Source organism: Rissa tridactyla, chromosome 1 (assembly GCF_028500815.1).
Source record: "Rissa tridactyla isolate bRisTri1 chromosome 1, bRisTri1.patW.cur.20221130, whole genome shotgun sequence".
NCBI lineage: Eukaryota > Metazoa > Chordata > Aves > Charadriiformes > Laridae > Rissa > Rissa tridactyla.
In genome coordinates this window covers 31817814-31839995 of record NC_071466.1, presented here as the reverse complement: position 1 = coordinate 31839995, position 22182 = coordinate 31817814, and the positions used below count along the sequence as shown (strand labels likewise).

The 22182-nt window shown below is 41.1% G+C and overlaps 2 protein-coding genes across 4 annotated transcripts in view; one reads left to right on the top strand and one right to left on the bottom strand.

Moving 5' to 3' along the window:
- ATP7B (ATPase copper transporting beta) overlaps positions 1 to 14957 on the bottom strand; it is a 47021-nt gene extending 32064 nt beyond the window's left edge. Inside the window, exons 1-2 of one of the 3 annotated variants that reach the window (XM_054222759.1) lie at positions 14712 to 14803; positions 10439 to 10545 (exon numbers count right to left, since the gene is read on the bottom strand). In XM_054222759.1, coding sequence (XP_054078734.1) covers positions 10439 to 10489 — 51 coding nt within the window. In that variant the 5' untranslated portion in view covers positions 10490 to 10545; positions 14712 to 14803. Of the gene's footprint in view, positions 1 to 790; positions 1243 to 10438; positions 10546 to 14711 lie in introns of those variants that run through there. The other 2 variants (XM_054222768.1, XM_054222776.1) reach the window with 2 other exon arrangements.
- Positions 14958 to 15248: 291 nt separating this feature from the next.
- On the top strand, positions 15249 to 20798 carry ALG11 (ALG11 alpha-1,2-mannosyltransferase). Its single transcript, XM_054182967.1, has 4 exons — positions 15249 to 15310; positions 16363 to 16596; positions 17314 to 18245; positions 20412 to 20798. The coding sequence occupies exons 1-4, from the start codon at positions 15273 to 15275 to the stop codon at positions 20681 to 20683; spliced, it is 1476 nt and encodes a 491-aa protein (XP_054038942.1). The 5' UTR covers positions 15249 to 15272; the 3' UTR covers positions 20684 to 20798.
- The last annotated feature ends 1384 nt before the right edge of the window (positions 20799 to 22182 follow it).

Genomic DNA, 22182 nt, shown 5'->3' with positions numbered 1-22182 from the left:
CTTGAGGCAGAAAAAGCCTTCAGGTATATTTGGTCTATCTTGGCTGTTATTTCATTCCAGTCTGACACTAATTATTTACACGTACACCATTTCAAAGGACACAAAATTTGTTCTGAGAGTTTCTTTTCCTTAATATTCACAGTATTCACTGATCCAAACTACATTACTGTAATTTACATACCTTTTAAATAGCAAAAACTCTTTCTAAAATAATAAACCTCATCATGTTTTTATCAGCATTGATCTTTCTAAGCCTCTTCTTCACAACGGTTAATTTCCAAAAATACCATAGTTATATACAACACTAAATAAAAACAAAATAATAATGTTGCCACAGATGTACCATCAAGAATTTTCGCTGGCATCCACTTAGTAGTTATAAATAAACTACTTACCTACAATTAGGACCTTTTAATGTTTCTGCAATTTCTATTATTCCAGAGAATAACCTGATAAGAGCTGCTGTCAAACTGCTCAAGCAATTGCAAGTTTAAAAGGAGAAATACTAGTATGTTTTCTTACTAAGAATCACCACACTATATTATTAGAGGTGGAGCTGAAAAAATGCTCATTAGTTACTACAGCATAACTCATCATTAACATCTGCTTTCAAAGATTGCTCTCAGAGGATCTCCAGAGGACTTTGCATTTCTGTACTGCTTGAGACAATTTAGATAAAGAAGCTTTAACTTGTTTAACTTCCTTTAATACACAACCCACGTCCAACATGCTTTTTTTTAAATTTTCCAGTTCAGAAACACCTCTTCCCTCCCAACACACGCACACTGACCTGTCTTCCAACTGTATTGACTTCTAGCATTCCCATGGAGTAACTCTGCGAAAGTTTCTCTTCTTTCTGCAAGTTACTGCTTGCTTTTACCGGAGATCCTGTCTTGGTCTCTTCACCAATAATCAGTAGTTCAGGCACATCATGAGCTGCCTGCCGCTTACAAATAGACACCAGGGTTATGTTTTTGTTGTTTAAAGTAGCTAAGCAGGACAGTTCCCTTTTCGTTTTATTGTCCAGTTTTCTCTCCATTATCTTTCTCAGCTTGAAATATTCCAACGCCAAAGGAAAGCTTTACAAGAGCGGTTATTCGGTGTCTTATCGGCCACACTTCTTTCAGCTGCAATGGCTTGCAGGGTTCTGCCCATCTAATCAACACACTCATTAGGCATTCACCACAAAATCCCAGATGTAACCTGTGATCCTTGTGTACCCTGTGCTTGCTGCACTCGCTACCTGCTTTTCCTGCCAATTTAAATGCTTCCCACCAATTGGCATCCCTTGCGCTTTCGGAGCGGGGTTCAGCACAGCTAATCTTTGCGCACGGCATTGCAGCAGGCTCAGCCAAGGCTGCCTTTCACAAGCTGTAGTCAAACATGACCTGTGTGCTGCAAGCCAGTGCATAATTAACTCCGCCAGCCAGACATTAGCTCCTTGTGGCCATGTGAATAATCACAACTCCTACAAAGGGCTATCCTATTCCATCTCCTTCTTCTATGAAATTAGCAGGGATTTCTTGGATAAAATATGGTCCCTTCTAACATTGAAAACGTGCCTATGATTATATCATTAGATAAGGTTCCAAGACTGAAGGTCTTTCACTCATTTAGGGCACGAGAACATTCATTCTTTGTTTCAAGAGGGGTGGGGGAAGGAGTGAGTACAATAGTTATAGTTTTTAAAATGCGCATCTTTACCATCACCAACCTTTACTTAAAAAACAAACAAACAAAAAAATTAAACCAGCAATTAGCACCAGAAAGTAAAGAAAAAAGCATAAGATATCCCCTTTGGCAAACTCAGTTCCCCTTAAATCCTCTGGGCAACTACAGGGACATCTAATTTAGACAGCCGTACACGTGATAGGTACCATCGCTAGAAACGCCTTGAGCCAAGCCTGGATATTTCTTTGGAATTGCCTGCAGCAAATTCACAGCACTGTGCTACCTTGGTGAGCAGAATCTATAGTTCCTAAGCTTGGAGTAGCGCAGTCCACTTCTGAAGACACCTCTGAACAGGGACACCTAAAGAAAGGCCATGCAAGGAATTTATATAATATTGTTGATGTGTCATCAGTTCACACCCTCCGTGGCTATGCAGTGACCTCACTGCAAAAGCAAGCCCTAAAATAATTGTCTTACATTTAAACAGAATCTCTTGGACTTGCTGAAAAAAGTCACCAAATGTACTCCTATGCAGAGGTTAGCACATAGGGTTAAAATCTCAGCATATCTCCATCACGTTATGAAAACTCAAGGGAACAGATGACACTCCACCTGCCTGGCAGGACAAATTCAGATTCTTTTTACTTCCAAAAGCAGAGGTATGTCCCTCACACTCTTGTCACAAAGACAGTGGTCCAGAAAGCCACCATGCAGGACATTAGCATCCTGGCTTGTCTTCCTGTCATAACTTCCCCACAAAGATGAATCCTCCACTCTGCTCACACCATCCAGTTCTTGACTCTAGAGTTAACGGCCATCTTTGGAAAAAGGAGGTCTTCTGCCAGTGAAGCAAAACTCAAAATACTGTTGCAGCACTATTTTGTATCATTGTCTTAATATACAAGATCTGTGATAATATTAAACTTTAAAAAGGGTTGTTTTGAAAAATTTTGAGAAATGGCCATTCCTAAGAGTATTACTGCAAAGAGTAAGGCATCTGTGTTTGTTCTGTATTTAACAGTGAAACTGATTAACAGCACATCTGAATTCAGATGAAACACTTTTCTGGAAAAGAAAACTGTGTTAAAGGCAAAGTATTTTCAAGAATTACTGATTTTATCTGATTTTGAAACAAGCAATTGAAGATCACACTATCTGACTTATGTGAAAACATATGTTTCAGTCTATAAATACTAACACCACATCTCCGTACTAAAGATACATACATATTTAAAATCTGGGGTTTGTCTTTCTAAAACAAAGCAATTCTCTAATCGCAAATCAAAGATATTCAGAAATTTAACTCTGCATCCTAATTCCAAATAATGGAAATTTCAAATTCTAGAGTGTTTTAGGGAACAGAAATACCAGTTTCTGTCCAGCTCTAAAGTATATACTTGGTCCACTCATCTCAGTCGGTATCTTTGCTATTAAAAATATCCCAAACCCTACATAGCATGTTTCTACAAGTAACTAATATTCACTAAATTATCATATGATGAAACATGCTGTAAAAAGAAGTTGGGTTTTTTTCTTCTTCATTTCAGGTTCATCAGCAAAGCCCAACTTAGGCTGACAGAATAAAGAGATGTTTAGTAAGTATCTTCTCTCCGATTCCCTTCACTCATCCCTTTTTTTTTTTTTCCTAACAACTGAGCAACTCTAAGGTAAAAATCTGTTTGCTTGTTTCTAAAAGCAGTGGAGACAAGTTCTTACTTAGTGCCCCATAGTCCTTTGCCTTAGGCAGAGTCCTGAATACTGATTTGGAGGTAGACAAGAAACAGACATGGTTGTGCTTTGAACATGTTCAGTTTACAAGGTATTTACCCACATTAAAAAGAATTATTTGGCTGGAAAAAAAGTTTTCTATAGTTCTTCAGATGAAAGGGACATAAGATACATTTCAACCAGTCTAGCTGATTTAAAATAACTCAAGCAGAGCTATACGGCAATGGCAAATGAAACCTGCGCTGCCAACTGAGCTGAGCCCCAGCTCTTGGAGAAGAGCTACCATTCACAAAGCAGAAACCACTGAGCATCTTGCAAAACCAAACATTTTCCTTTTACCTTAATACACCAGATTGAAACCTCAGAGGTCCTGCCCCATCCCAACCACTCTACAAGTTTCTTATCGCTTAGGAAGGGATACGATGTCAGCACCTCAAGGGTGGCAATATCTGCAAGTGAAGGGAGGCAGCTGCTTGGAACCACTATGGTTGCCTGCTGCTGAACTTTGACAGACTCCTGCTTTTTTAGCATTTCCGTGAAGGCTGAAATAAGAAAGGCAATGTTGCCCATCTCATCTGATAACACTATCATGCCCCGGTTCAAGGCTAGATTTTGCACAGTTTAGGAGTTTCGCCAGCAAGAGTCACTGAGGTTTGGTAGCGTGAGGTTTAGATGACAAATAGAAAATATGCCTGCTGCCTTCACAGCACTCTGCTAATGTCTGGCAGAAATGTTTGCATTTTCATGTCAGAAAATGCAGAACATCCCAAGAACATTAAATCCTTTTGACTTAAAACCTCAAGAGCTGATAAAACAGGAGTTTTCCCCTTTACATTACCTGCTACTATTGGAGAATATGATAAACACACAAGAACTGTGTGTCTTCAGGTAAATTGTATTTACTGGGTGCATTCATCCCTGGCTTTATAGGATGATCTGACCTGTGTCTAATCCCTCTGGCTTCTTGCCCAAAGAAAGCATCTTAAAGCAGTCTCAACAATGCCTTGAAAGATGAGAAGCTTGGGTTCAGGGAAAAAAATAGGAGCCTGGAGGTAAGGGGCTCATGTTGCCTTAATCTGACAGACGGACAAAAGGAACCGGTTCGGAGACATGCACGTCACATCAGGGCACAGAGGAATGCATTAGTACTAATACATCACTCTAGAAATCCAGTCTGACTTTGAATTTTAATTGTTTTCCTCCTCTTCTCCTCAGACATCATTTTAAACCACTGAAATACAGTCCATCCTGAGGCATACAAATAATGATAACGAAGCTAAAACCCAAGCAATTTCACATTTGACGGTATTTTGAGTTCTAATTTGTCTTCAGAATGCAGTCAGCTAAATTGTTCTACTTTTTTCCACATCATAACAGAGTTAGATTGACTTTTGTTTTTACACATCTAATGCAACTGCAGGAACTGAAGCTTTAAGGGGAAAAAAAGAGGGGGAAAAAGCAAAGTATTGCAAAGCTCCTAGTAACTTCACAAACAACAATGCTAGTAACTCACAGTTATCAACAACTTGTTAATAACATTGCTCAGGGGGGAACCTGTGAAACACCCAGCCCTTGTGTGAAACAACTTTTCTCATCTGTCAGTGTCCTCTTTAAGCCAAAAGTGAAGTTTTTAGTAAATGTATGCATTTTTTCTTCTAGCAAATCCCCGCGCTTGCTCAGCAGCCATTTTTCAGTTCTACTAAGCAACACAAGCCTCACATTTCCCCTGTGCAGTCAAATCAGTTGCAGATGAAAGTTCAGTGAAAGCTTGGTCGGATTCATGGTACATAACTACGCCCTTGACTGACACACTTATTAAAGAAAATAAAAAAAGGTCATACCTTTTTAGCATTGAACAGGCAATAAAACTCCCTCCTTACCTACATTTGCTGCTAGTTTTGAGCCATGAAATCAGAACGATAAATCTTTGGCTACGGTCCTAAGAAAACTTGCAGCCATCAGATACACAGGCATTTCTACAGCACAAATGGTATACATATTTCTTTCAACAGATGAAGAAGCGTGATCATATTTCTTACACAATAAGAAAAAAGGGAACTGTACATAACTCTGAAATACAAGGAATCGGATTCCTACCTGCCATCAATAAAATTGCTTAAGACTTGATGGCCTCATTTCAGATCAAATCAGTTCAGACTTTGGCTTCAGTTTTTCAGGAAGCAGACTCAATCTTCTTTAAATATTTAAAAAAGGGTTGTTTGCTCTAAACCAGCAAAACTCAGTGGAGTATCTCTTTTGTAACAGGGCCCCAAAACGCATACTAATTTTTTTTCATTCCATGGCTTCTAATGTGATTGCAAATTGTGTGGACTTGGTACTTTGTCTGCTTTTAGCAGTGTTGATTTCATTATGATAATTTCTGTTATCTGTCTATTTATACTGCAGGAATTTGTTTACAAGTGCCTGGAAACTACCAGGCTGATGATATTACCACAGGAAAAGGCACACCTTTTGGGTCAGGGTTTAAGTGCAAAGAACAATTGCAATCTGCATAAATTAATTCAAGTTCGGACTTCCAGTAACGTTCATTCACCTAACAGGTGAAGAAGGCTGGCAGAACTCATTGGGCAGTGCCACGATAAAACCAGTATTTTCACTTCTGTGTTTCCAACTTAATTTTCAGAGGTTGACCATGCTTTGCTCTTGCTCAGAGCTGGTTTTGGCTTTTAAAGTTTCAGCAAAAGCTTTTTTGAATTCCATACAGAGAAAAAGGACCTATGTTTTATCCATCCTAACTGCAATATTTCAAATATAACTTGAGAATGGGTAATATTACAAAAGTAACTATTTTTAAAGGCTAATTTGAGAAAACAGAAAAACCTATTACTTGTGAACTATATCAGTTATTGCTAAAGATCATAGCTTTTGTCACCTACATTTGCTATCCACATTCAGAAATAAGATTCAAGTTCTTAATTCTAATTTTGTTTTGTAAATTCCTCAGTATTTTTTGTGGGTTTTAAAAAAATATCTTTCACGCTTGTTTTGAATAAATAATGTGGTATGTCTCTGAATTGTGATTTAAGTAAACGGCAAGACTGATTTTTTTTTCCAAAGTAAGCTGCTGTTTACCGTGTAGAAGGCAAACTAATAGCAGGCCCTAAGATGCCTTGCCAAATCTGCAATTATTTTTTCCCCTGTATAGATCAGGAATGTAAGCCTGTGTATTAAGTGACATTCACATATCATATATATCCTCTAAACTGTTCCTGACTGTAGAGTCCACACCATTTAAATTTGCTGTTATTTCCTTGCCAGCACTTGTTTCAAATTATTCTTGTCATGTTTGACTGCCAGAGAGAGATTTCACTTTTATGAGACACCTTACACTACGTAAATAACATAAAGCACATTATATTTGTAAAGCATGCAAAAAAAAAAGAAAAATGACCAGAAAAAAAAGAATGTAACTCTGATTTAAACCAGTATTTCTGGTTCTATGGCCAGTGTTTAATCCCAAGTCAAAGGCCTCTGACTAAAAGGTTATTTCATCCCATTTCATATATATACACCACAGTCGCCTTAATTTCAAAAAAAAAAAAAGCAAACAGCATCTTGTGTTTGCATTACCGATACCATGTCTAAAATACAAACATACTGCCTTTGTTAGGACAGGCTAGATATGTAAAGGCAAGCCCAAATTCAGTTTCTCTTAACAGTTGTTTCTGGCTATCTTACCCTGGCAGAAACCACCTCTATACAGAAAAAGGGGAGTTTCCAGCAATTCCCAAATCCCTAAGAAAGCTTGATAGCAGCACTCCTCACCACAGGGCCTGGGCTTCTCCAGCATACAGTCCTGAGCAAAGTCCTACCTGCTTTCTTGGTGTTCCAGGCAAAACTCTGCCTGGGAAGTTGGGTTTCTGCTTTCTACATCATCCGTTTGGTTCTTTTACTCCTTTTTTTCTTTCTCTTCCTGTGAACTGGTTGCAGTTACTGGGTAGAAAAAGGCATGAGGGTGTTAGGGCCCTCTCTATAATCTCACCTTTTCAGAGAGGGTAGACTCAGGTGACCCTATGGCCACAGGGGCTCAGCCACAGCCCAGCCAGGCCAGCACAACAGCCCTTGTCACCTGTCCTCCACTATGTGCCCTTTCGGGCTCTGCCACATGCTGCCAAGACAAGGCTACTGTCCTCCCATGAGCGAACAAATCGGGGCTCTGCTCACACACCACTGACCTCGGCATCACCATACTCACGATGGGACTGAAGGGACGGGAGGGTGCAGGCGTTCAGCAGCAGGGGCCTCTCTAACTAAAGCGCTGCCCTTAGGCGGGTTTTTCTTCCCAATTTGGAGATGGATGAAGATCTGTCAACTCTCCAGCTGACTCTCTCTGCCACAGCAGGCAAGAAGTGAAGAGGGAAACCTTGATGAGGACATTACAGGCGCTTGGGTAGAGGTTTTGCTGTTCCAAGTTGTCAGAAGTCCAAACTGTAATGTATGTGAGCTGCTGTTTAGCTAACTTATTTTTCTACAAAAACCCTGTTAATTATTTGCTCTTCAGGGCAAGGAACTATTACAGCACTGCCCTGTCCAGATCTAATATCCCGCATGAACTTACAGTCAACTCTCAGACAAGAGCCACGGGCAGGGAAGTCCTAGTTTCTATCAGTGGATAAAATATACTTCTAAGTGACCATTAAAATACGTGGAGATTGCCTGGATAGAACCATACTGATTCACTGCAGAGGCTTATAGAAACTGAGGGGAGAAACAAAAAATAAAGATGAAAACATATTTACTGCTGTTTTTTTTTTCTGCTGGAATGCCTGATAATAATTCCCTATTACATCGAGTAACACCGGCAGCCTACAAGTAGTGGGGAAGAATTCAGGTGGAAATGTCAGAACTAAAGTGACAGTCAGGGATGAAAGTATCAACACAGGAAACTTTGCTACCAATTTTATGCAATTTCTTCCATAAAAACAGATGCTTCAAAAAACATCTAAGGGAAATGCCAATACAGAGTAATACTCTTTCTGTTTACCAATACTTCTATCTGAAACATTTAACACCTGGATTGAAGTACACAGTTAAAATCCTGCTTTCAAATGCAGGCAGGTTTTCTCAGGTTATTCTCTGCGGCATGCCTACTGGCTCATCACGACTCAAACCCACTGTAAAAATAGTTTTTATTGCATGAACATGCAGAGGAAACTGGAGACATTTGACTCCTAAAGAAAGAGTTCCTGGGAGCCTGCAGTTGTAAGAAAAGGGAAATACAAAAAAGCTTTCCAACAGTGAAGTGGAGGGTTTTTTCAGCTCTCGGCAATCCTGCCATTTCTAGAGTTCACCTCAGTCTGCTATCCAGACAAAGAATGTTTCTTCCAAGGACACATTTAGTCAAAACTGAAGCATTCTGCAGCTCGGTATAAAAGAAGGTAACCATCCTGAGAGTTGCTGAGCAACCTTCTGAGATTTATTAACTGTCCTCAATTCCTGGGAAGCAGAGATGCTAATCCATGCAAATTCAGGCTCAGTCCATTTATCATTCCCTCCTGGTACCTCTGCTTGTTGAAAGAAAAGGTAGTGCAGCAGGGAACTACTTTTAAGCAGCCCTAGTTCACTCCCCATCAGAGAATCTTTGACTGAATCAACCCCATGGGAAAATCACCGACCTTTCAAGCTTTCTGCATCCCCAGAATAGAAATAAGTCAGAGGAGGTGACGAGGCACAGTGCCTGCATCTCTCATGTCTGGGCTAGCCAAACAGTCTCCTCCAATAATTGTAACTCCCTTCTGTCCTGCTCCGCAGACAGTTTCTGGCTCCTGTCTCTTTCTTGTTTAGTGCCAGGGAGACAGACGTGAGCACAGAATGCAAATCCTGCCTCGTCCTGGCTTCATGTGAAACAATTTGGATTTTCATCCAAATTGCACTCTTCCTTGCTTCCTAAAACAGGCACAGAGAAGCTCACACAAACACACATGCACAAATGCACCTTGAATAAGTTAGTGCAGGGTGTTTCTTTTTCAGTATGTGAAGCCTTTAAAGATTGATGATAGAGGTGCCTAACTCAGTAAAAATTTCACACTGTGAAGTTTTGCAGCTTCCTGAGCAGTTTCATAGTTGATTTAAACAGATGTTAAGGTATGACTGTGAAAGAGGTGGTCCTTCATGATCCCCTTCATGTCCTGATTATGTGCAGATGGCCACAGATACATTAGTATCTGCATAAGGGAGAAAGAAAAGCAAGAAGGATTTGGGTCTGCTATTACAGACACTCAAAAATAGTCCCTGGCTCCTCAAGAATCCCAAACTTCCAGCTGAAAAAGTGAGTCTACGTGTTATTTTGTAAGCTCAGTGATATTATCTGTAGGGCTACGTCATTTGCGATCCATTTCTGCCTGTGCTTGAATATGTTTCATTCACCCATCCTAAAAAACAGCAGACATTTTGATTTTTCCTGCTGATGACTGTTTAAAACTGACAGAAGAGTCCATGGGAGGTTAAAACACTGGCACAATCTACAGGATCAAACTCCAACAGTGGAACTGATTTGTTTTCCTACGTGGTCCTTGACCAACTTGGACAATTTGGGTGAAAATAATCTTCTGTTAATCAAAAGCTATGGGTTCAACCTGCTGAAATTGCCTGGTGATACAAATAAACATGGTTTATAGGAGCTCTTGCAAAAATTCCGTGTTAGACCCAAGCTGCTTAATTCTTCATTGCTTCTCCCAAAAAAGGAGCAGCTTTTGCTTACCGATACATGATGGGAGAACCCACGCCCTACAACATCTAGCTCAAAAGTAAAGATAATAGTTAAAAATTTTTTTACTAGAATTGCTTATATTTAGGAACTTTAATATTACAACAGATCAGCAAAAACAACCCCATAGTGTTTTGCCCTAGATATATCAGTGCCACGATTTATTTCCAAGACTTGTGTTTTGCTTCACAAATATTTAGCACTCAACTGGTGCAACTTTATTTCTGTCTCCTGTTACTATGCAAAGAAGAACAAACATACTGTAACATTTAACAGCCTATCACAAGACACGTGCAAAAAGGAAAAACTTACTGTGTATATGAATGATCTAAGATTCCTTCTGCTAAAAACAGTCCCAGGCATTTTGGAAGCTAAGACAGCAGCCCTGAATGAGACTCTGTGCTACACAGTGCATGTTCCTGAAAGAAAGAAAGTATAAAAGATCACATGACTGTCATATGAACATCCTTACACAATATTAATCCAGTTTCTTTGGGTTATTACTTGCCAGTGGTTTTATCTTATCAAGTTACTTGTATGTGGAGTATTTGGCAAGAATGAGAGTTACAAAAATACACTTTAAAACTGTCTCAAACACCTTGCAGGCTTGCAGAGAACACATTGTGAGTGGATTCTCCTATTTCTTCTGAATACCACTCCCTTCAGAAGGCCTGCTTGCATGGATTTTCCTTCAGAGTAAGGACCTTAATAAGGAAAGCGATTAAAACAGGACAAAAATGCTTACAGAGGCAGCAAAAGATTAAAAACTTGGCACATCTCTGGGAAGGTGAAAACAAAGCTGACTTCATGACAAGGCTAGTTTAATTTCATTGGCATGTCAGCCGCATGGAATTTCTACAGACAAGGTTTTTAATAGCATTCTCGCTGCTGGAGTGGGAACACCACAGAAAGCTCAGCGCTGCTCTCGCTGAAGTTATTGCCAATACCCTAAATACATGCATACAATATCATCTGCTACATATGCATTAAGGTGGGGAAGTTGTTAAGTGGTGACAACTCAATTAGTCTGTGTTGGCCGTTCACACATTAAAGGTGTCCCTTGCAGTCTGTAAGGCTGTCAGCAACACAGTTGTCATATTGCTTACGTCAGAAGCTGAATAGCCTGTGATTAAAGAAAAGTTAACAAAAGAACTTTGAAAATATTAGTATGCTTTTTTTAATTACCACTAGATGGACTACAGAAAAAATAAAACATCTAAGATGATTAAGAGATTGGAGCACCGTTCCTATGAGGACAGGCTGAGAAAGCTGAGACTGTTCGGCCTAGAGAAAGCTCAGGGAGCATCTCATTAATGTATACAAATACCTGAAGGGCAAAGAGGACAGAGCCAGGATCTTTCCAGTGGTGCCCAGTGACAGGACCAGAGGCAATGGGCACAAACTGAAACACAAGAGGTTCTGTCTGAACATCAGGAAACACTTTTTCACTGTGGGGGTGGCCGAGCACTGGCACAGGTTGCCCAACGAGGTTGTGGAGTCTCCATCTTTGGAGATACTCAAAAGCTGAATTAACATGGTCCTGGGCAACTGGCTGTAGGTGGCCCACCTTGGGCAAAGGGGCTGGACAAGATGACTTAGAACCATAGACTTCCAGAGGTCCCAGCCAATTCACAACCACTCTGTGATTCTACAAACTATAAATTATTAGAACAGAGAAAACTATTTGATACTCCCACCATCATGCAGATTTCTACCTATAACAAGCAAGTGAACACTAGTTCCAAAATAAAAATAGCCTTCCATGAAAAGACGACCATCTGACATGACTACAAAACACATAGTAAGAACTGCAGAAGAAACAGGTGCCATCAAACCAAGTCACCTTATGACTGCAAAGTCAGGTCTAAAGAATTTGTGCCAGGACCAGCAGAGGTTATCATTTGAACTTGTGTGACACTTTGTGTCTGTAGCAACTCATGTAGTAAGACACATCTAGACCAGGCAGAGACTACAAGCAGATCCTTTTCTTCAAATCCTTTTCTATCTAATCTGGTTGTCTTGTGAAGAACTCTTATTTTCCCCCATTTAGCATTGGTAAGGATCTGAAAAAGTTATCCAGATCTAGAATATCTATTTGTTTATGCAGATGCTTTATTACAATGTGCCTGAGCTACAACTTATAGGTCATATGCAGCCTGCAAGGACATCACGTTTCCTGGCTTACTCCACTCAAGAAAGAAGTGCACATGGTAAGGAAAGGGCTTAAAAAAAGCTTAAAAAAAAAAAAAGGAATGTAAATCAGAGAGGGCTCCTACCAAAACAGTTCCTCTGGTCTATCCATTGTTTGCCGTGGGAGAAAAAGCAAGACAAGAATAGTATCTATGAATTGTTCTCTCAAAAACAACTTCCCTGATTTGCTGTCATCAGGAAAATTATGTGACTGTATATGCTGTCTAACACTGACATTGGACAGTCAATCTGAATTCATGCAAAAATTTCAGTATTTTTGGGAAGTGCCAGACCTATGTCTCACACTGGATATACTGTGCACGCAGAGTACATCTGGCTGTACGAGTTGAATCAAGTCTGAGGCTCACCCTGCCGGGAAGTTTATGCACTGCAAATACAATATGCTGCCACGAGGCAGCTGTTTCCATCGTGACCGTGCAAATCAGTTGTTTTTTTTTCCAGCTGCCAAATGCACAGACATAAGCGTTCGTTAATAGGAGATATGGGGAACTTCCAAGAAATTGATTAGGTGGTTTTGGGAAAAGCACGATATTTTGCTGGCCTCAAGCTAAAACATACTGCTGACACTTAGGACTGAAACCCTGAAGAAAGTGTAGGACTTGTGCTGGAAGCTTCATGGGTTAAATCCTGATTTCAGTACAACTAACCTTGCAATGAGCTGGAAAGAACAAGTTGTACTCTTTTAGCCACGTGAAGCCAAAGGCTTTTCTGAGTACTTTTGCTACATGATTTACTGAACAGAGCGCTGAATATAAACCCAAAACACTGCATCTGCCATTTATGGTGCAGGCAACTCAAAAGCCAAGTATGTAGGTGTCTCCCTCATTAATTATTCTTCTTACTTCCTGGAACTCTTCAGCATTACCTAAGTCTCATCTTAATTAAGCCCTGACTAACCTGTGATCCTTCAGCTTCATAAAGACACTCAATCTAAGACTCATACCTTCCAAGGGAGCGTCCATAAGCTCCTTTTCAAATCAGTGGGGAGACAAAAATTTCATCATCGAAAATAGATTGTATTTCTTGTTCCCTAGAAGAACTGTGCCTCTTCTCTGAACCCAGGCAATTATCTTTAAATGTTGACATTACAAGAGAGGTGTCTTGAGCTGAGAAATGTGAATCCAGCAAAGGCCTCTTCTGCAAGCATCTCACATGCTTCTCAGGCAACTGGTCTGTTGGGGAAGGGGAAAAAGATTAAAGGAGAGAAACTAATGCCTGTGGCACTCTACTTACGAGAGCTGTTAGTTCAGAAATCAAATGTGAGGTCATGTTGGCTGGACCGCCCAACAGAGCTGTTCCAATTTACCTGCTCACGTTAAGGCAGAGATGACCTGATAAAACCTAGTGAATGGTATTTAAGACAGTGAAGATACTTAAATAAAACCATCAGTAAAATAATCAATAAAACTCCAACTTTGAGGGCCTGACACATTTCCATGCCCACATGGTGACTCTCTATAAATGGAAAACTCAATCCAGGCAGGTCAGAATCAAATAATCATTACTCAAGCTGAACTCTTCTCACTCCCACTACAGAAGGGACATTGTTTCTCTGCTTCGGGCTACATCAATGGCCAAAGAAACTAATGATCCAGCATTTTCCAGCCAGAACTCTTCTGATGAAGAAGACATAGGATGACCTTAATAAGCATCCCTAACAGCTTCTGGACCTCAAAATGCACAGGCAGCTATGACATGAAAGAGATCACATAGACCTCAAAGAGGCTGAAAGATCCCACGTTCTGGAAAGGTCCTGTTCAAAGAAACAGGGCTTGAAATGCCCTCAAATTTTGGACACCCTAAACTCCGCAAGAGACTGAAGGCTGAGTTATCTGGATCAAATTTGCCACATAAAGTTGTTGGGTTTTTTTAATGGAGAATATGGTGGGGAAGAAAAGCACCTAGTGATGTGACAGAAGATCAGAAATGTTGTGGTCTGCTCTGCCTAAACACCGCCTCACCTACAGTCTGGTATTTTTACTCAACACTTCCCAGCATCCAGGACAGCGGGATTAGTTTCCTATATTGTTCCAAGGGAAGCCATTTTAGAAATACAAAGCCTTGCTGTTTACTGAACACATCGTTAGTAGCATTTTAAAAAACAGCACTGTTCAGTCTTATCTCGACACTAATCCTCCAGTCTGTGCATATAGTCCTGAATCAAGACAAAATAGGAGAGAAAGTATATTAGCCAGAGACAGCCTGGACATTATCCAGTGGAAACTGCCCTGTGAGCGTATTCACAGGGATTCTTTCAGAGCGGGCACCAGGCACAGGGTATTCTGGACATGCTGTCCTCGGCCTGACAGAGTTAACTTGCACACGTTCACAGAGAGCAGACCAGGTACCTCTCTATAAAGAGGGATTCACTTACAAGCAGGAGATTTATGCAGGGCTGGAAGACGGGACATCGAATACCATCCTCTTCTGGCCAAAGAGAGGGGCCAGTATTTACAGGGACAAAATCTGCGTGTGGTGGATGTGGGAGACCAACCCCCCTGTCCCACGGGAAGGCCTCTGCCTCCTCCTCGCACCCCACACCGCCCGGTGCTGTCCCCCGGGCTCTACCCGGAGGGGCGGGCGGGAGGCGACGGCCCCTGAGGAGACCCGCGGAGGATGAAGAAGAGGAAAAAGAGGAAGAGGAGGAAGAGAAGGAGGGGGAAGAGGAGGACGCAACGGCCACAGCGATGACGGCGCCGCTCCCGCCCCTCAGGGGGCGCTGCCAGCGCGCGCAACGGCCCCCCCGCCCCGCTCAGGCGCAGCCACGCCCCCCGCCCTGCTCCCGCCCACTCGGCAGCGCCGCGCCGCTTTGCCCTCCCCGCCGTCTATCTCCCGCAGACAACCAATGAGAGGGAGGCAATGCCCGGCTGGCCCCGCCCACGCCCAGCCCCAAGCCATCCCTTTCCGACGGAAGAGGCTGGCGGCGCTGTCCAAGATGGTGGCGGGAGGGTTGTGTCTGTGTGGGCTCATCAGGTACCCGGGGAGGGCTGGGGCCGTGTGGCGGAGGGGGGTCCTGGCGGCGGAGAGGGAGGGGAGAAGGAGCCCCTGCGCCTCCATGGCCCCCTGCCAAATCGCGCCCGCGCTCCCCCATCTCGCCCCGGGCCTGCCTGGCCGTCACGCAGCAGACCCTGAGGAGAGGAGGCCGCCGGGCAGGGCGAGGTGGGGCGGGTCCCTGCCCGGCTCCTTCTCGCTCTGCCGCCGGTCTCGGATGGGTCGATGCGCTTTTTCCGCTTCTTCGTCCCGAAAATGAAAGTGTTTTCTTATTTTACGTGTCAGTCGTGACGCGTGACTCGGTATGGGCAGCCCCTTTAGTGTCGAGTAAATGATGTTTATCACAACATGTAGCGTAGCGTTAGAATCCAGAGTGTGGCGCCTGTGAAGATCTGTAGACTGAGAAGAGGCTTCTGTGAGAAACCTCCCGTTGCTGGGTTAGGAGAGCCATGCAGGGAGGTGGGGGTGAGTAAAGGGAATGCCCCTGTCTGAGAGCGCTTCAGAGACCTGAAAAAATGGTTCTCTAAACGGAGAAACTGCTCAAAGGTTTTCTGGACAAGTGACACAGCTCTTCAAATCTCCAGGGAATGGAAAACGCAGGTTCTGGGTCGCTTGCGCTGCAGCCTGGCCCTGAGTAACAGTACACCAAAGCAGTTCACGCTAAGGCAGGCCAAACAGGAGCTTGGACTGAAGAAAACTCTTACTTTGCTAGTTGTGTTTTGCCAGATCGCGAAGGACATGCAACTGTTATAGTGTGTATAGCACATGGAGATAGGTATAGATATATGGCATGAATAAACAATACTAAATGATTGAGAGGTAACAGTAGACAAAAAAATCTTCAGCTAAACAAGTGTAGAATAGTATTTTTTTCCCCCGTAATTGTTGAAATGGTACGCATTGATAATTTCTGAGAAGAACTCAAGAAATTGTTGAACTCCCTGTATCTCTACCTAAAAGCCCTTCTCTCTCAATTTCATATGTAGTAGTTCTTTAAAGCAATTTTATTTTTTAAAATCTCCGGCTTGTTTCAGATTGCTGTGCTCATTGTTAATCCCTGCATTATTTCTAAGTGGAATTTTGTGTGTCTGCCTGGTGGTACTACTGTGGGGAATACGGCTCTGGCTACAACAAAGGAAAAAACAGTTGACCTCAGCAGGAAAAGATGGGAAGCGGCCATTGCTGGTTGCCTTTTTTCACCCATATTGCAATGCAGGTGGTGGAGGGGAGAGAGTCTTGTGGTGTGCCATAAGAACGCTCCAGAAAAAGTAAGTGTATGTTTATCAAATACCGTATTTCATTCTTAGCTACTGATGATATTATTTATGTACATTTTTGCATTTTACATATTTAAATAGGTGTCGTTAATCTACCGGGCCTACATTTTTTTTACATCTGAGTTTCACCTGGTTGCACCATTCCACTTCATCCCTTTACCCAGATTTAACTTCCCCGCTGTGGCATCTTTCACTTCTTTCTGTCCTTGGGAGAACCCCTCCTCTCTCATGAGTTTTCCAGTGCTGGTATGGAACTTTGTTATGGGCATAACTCATCAGAAGATAACTGATAATCTTGATACTTTCCTCTTGGTGCAAGAGGCAAAACGAGTTAATGTCTAAAATGGATTTAACATTGGCACATCCACTGGCTTGCACAGTCTTCTGCATTTTCCTCATGCTATGCGCTAGACAGACATCTAATGCAGGGCAAGGCGTTCTTAAGTCTTTAGAATAATACTGAGCTCCTCTTATGCTTTACTCAAAAAAAAATAATTCCCCAAGTCTTCAGCCATGTGTTTTTCTGCAGATCAGAAAAAACTGTGGAAGTATAAGGAAAAGTGTAATTTAGTCAAAATCATTTCAGAGCTAGGCCAGATATTTGTTTTCACATGCTTTTTGAGTCATTTTGAATGGATAATATTTTAGTTTCATGTTACAAAATTTGAAGAGAAGAATGTATGAAATTCTTTTTCTTTACTCTTGCAGGTACAGAAATGTAACGTGTGTTGTTTACACTGGTGATAGAGATGCCACTGGAGAAGAAATAGTGGAAGGCGCTTTCAGAAGATTCAATATTAAATTAACTCATCCTGTGAAGTTCGTGTTTTTAGAAAAACGCTACCTTGTGGAAGCTTCTCTTTACCCTCACTTCACTTTGCTGGGACAAAGTTTAGGATCAGTGTTTCTCGGCTGGGAAGCTCTTCTAAAGTGTGTTCCCGATATTTATATTGACTCCATGGGTTATGCCTTCACACTTCCCCTCTTTAAATATTTAGGAGGTTGTCGCATTGGATGCTACGTCCATTATCCCACTATCAGCACTGATATGCTTTCTGTTGTTAGGAATCAGGACACCAGGTTTAACAATGCAGCCTTCATTACAAACAATCCTCTGTTCAGCAAATTTAAACTTGTCTACTACTACTTCTTTGCTTTCATGTATGGATTGGTTGGTTCCTGCAGTGACGTGATTATGGTTAATTCTTCTTGGACGCTAAATCACATCCTTTCCCTCTGGAGAGCTGGGGCTTGCACTAGCGTTGTGTATCCACCGTGTGATGTTCAGACCTTCCTGGATATTCCACTGGAAGAGGAAAAGAGCACCGCTGAACACTGCATTGTTTCTGTCAGCCAGTTCAGGCCTGAAAAAGATCATCCTTTGCAAATCAGAGCCTTTGCTAAATTGCTGAAAGAGAAGAGACTGGGGCAGCAGCCATCATTGAAGCTTATCTTAATTGGCGGCTGTCGTAACCAGCAAGATGAAGAGCGTGTAAATAACCTTAAACGTCTTTGTGAAGAGCTGGCAGTTAGTAACAACGTGATGTTCAGAATAAACGTTCCCTTTGAGGAGTTGAAGAGACACCTGGCTGAGGCCACCATTGGCCTGCATACGATGTGGAATGAGCACTTCGGGATCGGTCAGTATCTTTCCTCAGAGTTCAGCCATTTGTCCCAGATGGGGACATGGTTGGGGAGGGCTTCAGTTTGTGATTAAGACTCCTCAGTGTAGGTGTCTAAGCACAGAGGTCTGTATGCCAAGCAGGTGTCAAACTCCTGTTCTCCTCAGAGGTGATCTAGCTGAGGTAGAGCCTACAGAACCAATTCAGATGACTAACCACTAGGTGCTACTGTAGTGCAAACTGAAGCACTGTAGACTGTTAATTACGGGCATCCCCATGTCACCTAAAGAGCTAGCTAGTCCCATCTGTGCTGCCCAAGATGCCCTGCCTGACCTCCAGCTATCACTCTGTAAGCTCATGCATCACCCTGAGTTCCTGTGTTAGGTTTGCCAGCCTTACACAGGTGCCTTCCGTACCCAACGGTGCATTGAAAGGCAGCAGGTACTTCTCTTTAAGCACCTTAGATTGTGCCCTGTTGGCTCCACTGACTGCAGGGGGAGCTTAGACACAGTTCCTGTGTAGACATCTGTGTGTAGAGATCTGGATTGTGTTTCACTTGCCTCAGCTGCCATTTGAAATGTCTAGTATATGCCGTGGGGCTCTAGCTGCTGTTTCAGAGGTGAGTCTCCCACAGATCCTGTCTCTTTATTTGTAAGCCCCATGTAGATGCCACCAGGTACCCTTGTTCATTTCACTACACTAGGCACCTGTGCTAAGGCAATTAAGTCAAGTCCTTAAATCAGTTGCCATAGCACAGAGCAGAATGCTGAAGAGGAGCTGGGGCTTGGTTTGCAACGTGCTGTCATACAGAACGAAGGTATTGGCCTCGGTTTATTGGCATTAGCTGAGTCCTGATCTTGAAAGGGAATGTGAGATTGGTCATCTACCATAAATCTACACCACGGTAAATTAGCAGCCAAACAGAGGGATGCTGTGCTTGGCTATAATATGACTAAATTGCAATTAATGTCATCAGACTTTATTAGAATACAAGTCAAGTAAGTATCAGGAGTATTAGTTATAGTCTATAGGAACTTCGTACAAAAAAAATTTACTCAAAGTGTCTCCCAGAAGCAACTGCCACAAAATGGAAATAACAGTTTCTCATATTATTCCTCCTGCCAAAACAGTTTGTTTAAGTAAATTAAAAAAAAACAAAAAAAAAAAAAAACAAAAAAACCCCAAAAAAACAAAAAACAAAACCAACATACAATCACACTGGGATTTTGAATTTCAGCATGATTTCACCTTCATCTCCAGTGTTTTTTTACCTGTAAAAAACATGTTCCAAAAAAACAGTGGAGCATTATTTATAGTTGGCGATTTTTGAGCTAGGGAACTTTTTAAAAGTCAAATCAGAACTGAGAAGAATCAGCAACTAAAAGTGATTTCTGATGTCTTGTTCTGGAACCATGGAGGAGAACTGAAGCTGATGGATACATTATATGCTATTCCTATCCCACTGCTTTTGTCTGTGGAAATCTCACTATCATATTCTCATTTCATTAAAACTTCTTCCATGAAAAACACATATGTAGCGATAACAACTTTTACATGTCTGTCTTGCTGAGTTGTCAAAAGCTATAAAGATTTGTTGATCTGCAAAGTACTGAACTTCTGAATATCATCTGATTGAAATGTGCATAGTCAGCTTTTCTGTCAGTATCTTTCTAAGTGTTAAAATTCTTCAGTGTGAATGAGAAAATGAATAGTTATGTTCAGCTCTAATTTTTAATTATTATTTGCAGCTGCCACCATACCATAAAACCAGTGTTGCAGTGTTCTGTCACAGAGAAGAACAGAACTATGCAGTGCTCTGTCACAGTGCTACCTTCCATGTTTATCTTTACATTTGTTTCAGTATCTAGCTTTTTTTTTTTGCCGAAAATACTGGCAATATAATCTATCTCATGTGAATCAAATATGTTACAAGAACCACAACTTAACCAATTATATCTGATTTCTAATTTCAATTTTATGTGTCTAGGAGAAACTGAAGAACCGAAAAACTTAAATTTGTTTTTCTTATGAGACCATTTACTCTGTATTTTTCAAACTTATCTAGAAGACCAGTCTCTAGTAACTTACAATTCTGGGTGAACTTTACTGCAGTTTTAACTTTCCAGTGCCTTATCGAATGCCAAAGTCGCTGATGTGCATATCCATGTTTTATATCTTTTACAGGAGTAGTTGAATGTATGGCAGCTGGCACAGTTATCCTGGCTCATAATTCTGGAGGCCCCAAATTAGATATTGTGGTACCATATGAAGGACATATTACAGGCTTCCTAGCAGAAAACGAGGACAGTTATGCTGAGACGATGGCTTATATCCTCTCTTTGTCTCCTGACAAAAGGTTAGAGATCAGAGAAAACGCTCGTCGCTCTGTGCACAGGTTTTCTGACCAGCATTTTGAAGAGACATTCCTCTTATCTGTGGAGCCATTATTTAAATAAATGTATATGAATAAAATTAAGTTTTTATATTTGACTATGTGTCACCTGTAAATATATCTAATATATGATCCCTTCGTCCCATTAAATAAAGAGATTTTTTTTTCTTTCTGTCAGAGTACCTGTAGTTTGTGTACGAGATTTTTTTACTGGGAAAGAAATGTTCCTAAAAATTTTCTGTGTTGACTACATGACAGTGCGCTGCAAAACCCTCTGGATTCACAGAACCATCATCTTTCCTTGGTAAAAGAACTGCAGCTAGAAGTTCTTTTATTTATTGAATACTTTTAGTCTCCACCCATTTCATGACTCTTCACTCACAGTCACACTTTTTAAAGTCAACATTTTTGTTTGATTGATAGCTTTTTTATCCAGAGGAATTTTTTTCCAGCATCTGTAGCACATTTTCAATTTCCTGTCCCCCAGCCTGTGGCAAAATTCTATTATGAGGGATTTTAATTGTGGTTCTCGAGATTTCATTACCTACAGTGATTCCTTTAGGTTAATCATATTGTGGTTTTGCTAGCTTGCTTTTTAATAAGTGTAACAATTGCACTTGTCTATGATCCTTGTATTGGCTATTTCCTTGTGCCCTTTCACAGTATGACAACTTAGTGGTATTTTTCCAACTCTATTCTACTGAAAGTTTTTCTGTTCCTAGGGAACAGAAGGGTCTAGATTAGAGGGCAGAATTAAATGCTACACAAACATGAACATTAAAGCCCTAAACTACTGCTTATTGTAAAACAGAACATTGTGAACAAAATGTTCAAAAATTGGACATCTGTTTTTGTATGAAAAATGGAAAAACATATAGTCCTTTTTTTGAGCCATCAAAGCAGTATTTTATATTTTAGCAAACTAAAAGTACAAAAAGCTACTGAAATCAGACTTTAGAACATGATTTTCCCTCTAAGCTTCACCTGGACTATGTGAAATTTTGTACATGAAGAACTAACTGTTCCATATTTTATTAGGAATTGGGGAACACACAATTCTCACGGTGCTAATAAACCCTTTTACATTACTATATAAAACTGCTGAGCAGTTGGTGATACTACGTAGGGTCAGTACTGTGTAAATGAAACTACGGATTATAAAGCAGTATTGGCAGTACATACTGATTAGGAAAAGCTGGAAGAGCTTCTTAGAACAAGGAGTTGATTGAGCTAGGGCAATACAATACACTAAGAGACTTTCTTACGTGATACAAAAATGGTTAATGAGAGTACGTAATTGGAAATTTGCTGAAGCAAGTGGTGTCACAGAAGTCCCAGCTAGTTCAGAATAATAAAGATGAATGTGCATTTCAGTCTGGATGAGGATTTTTCAACATGTCTGAAAACTAGCCTGATTTTTTTCCTTTTAAACAAAATAGTAACAGGCTTCTGTTAATTTTAATTGAGCGTTTAGCACTGTTGATTTACTTGGCGTTTAATGTCAGCTATCCTTAAATTTTGTTACTGATGTGGCTGAAACTTCAAGCAAATTAAAGTTTTGAA

What these genes read in the sequence shown, in the direction of transcription:
- ALG11 (XM_054182967.1), top strand. Translation starts at nt 15,273, where the DNA reads ATGGTGGCGGGAGGGTTGTGTCTGTGTGGGCTCATCAG. An exon ending in ATAAGAACGCTCCAGAAAAA is followed by an intron (nt 16,597 to 17,313) that starts GTAAGTGTATGT and finishes TTACTCTTGCAG; the next exon opens with GTACAGAAATGTAACGTGTG. An exon ending in GAATGAGCACTTCGGGATCG is followed by an intron (nt 18,246 to 20,411) that starts GTCAGTATCTTT and finishes TATCTTTTACAG; the next exon opens with GAGTAGTTGAATGTATGGCA.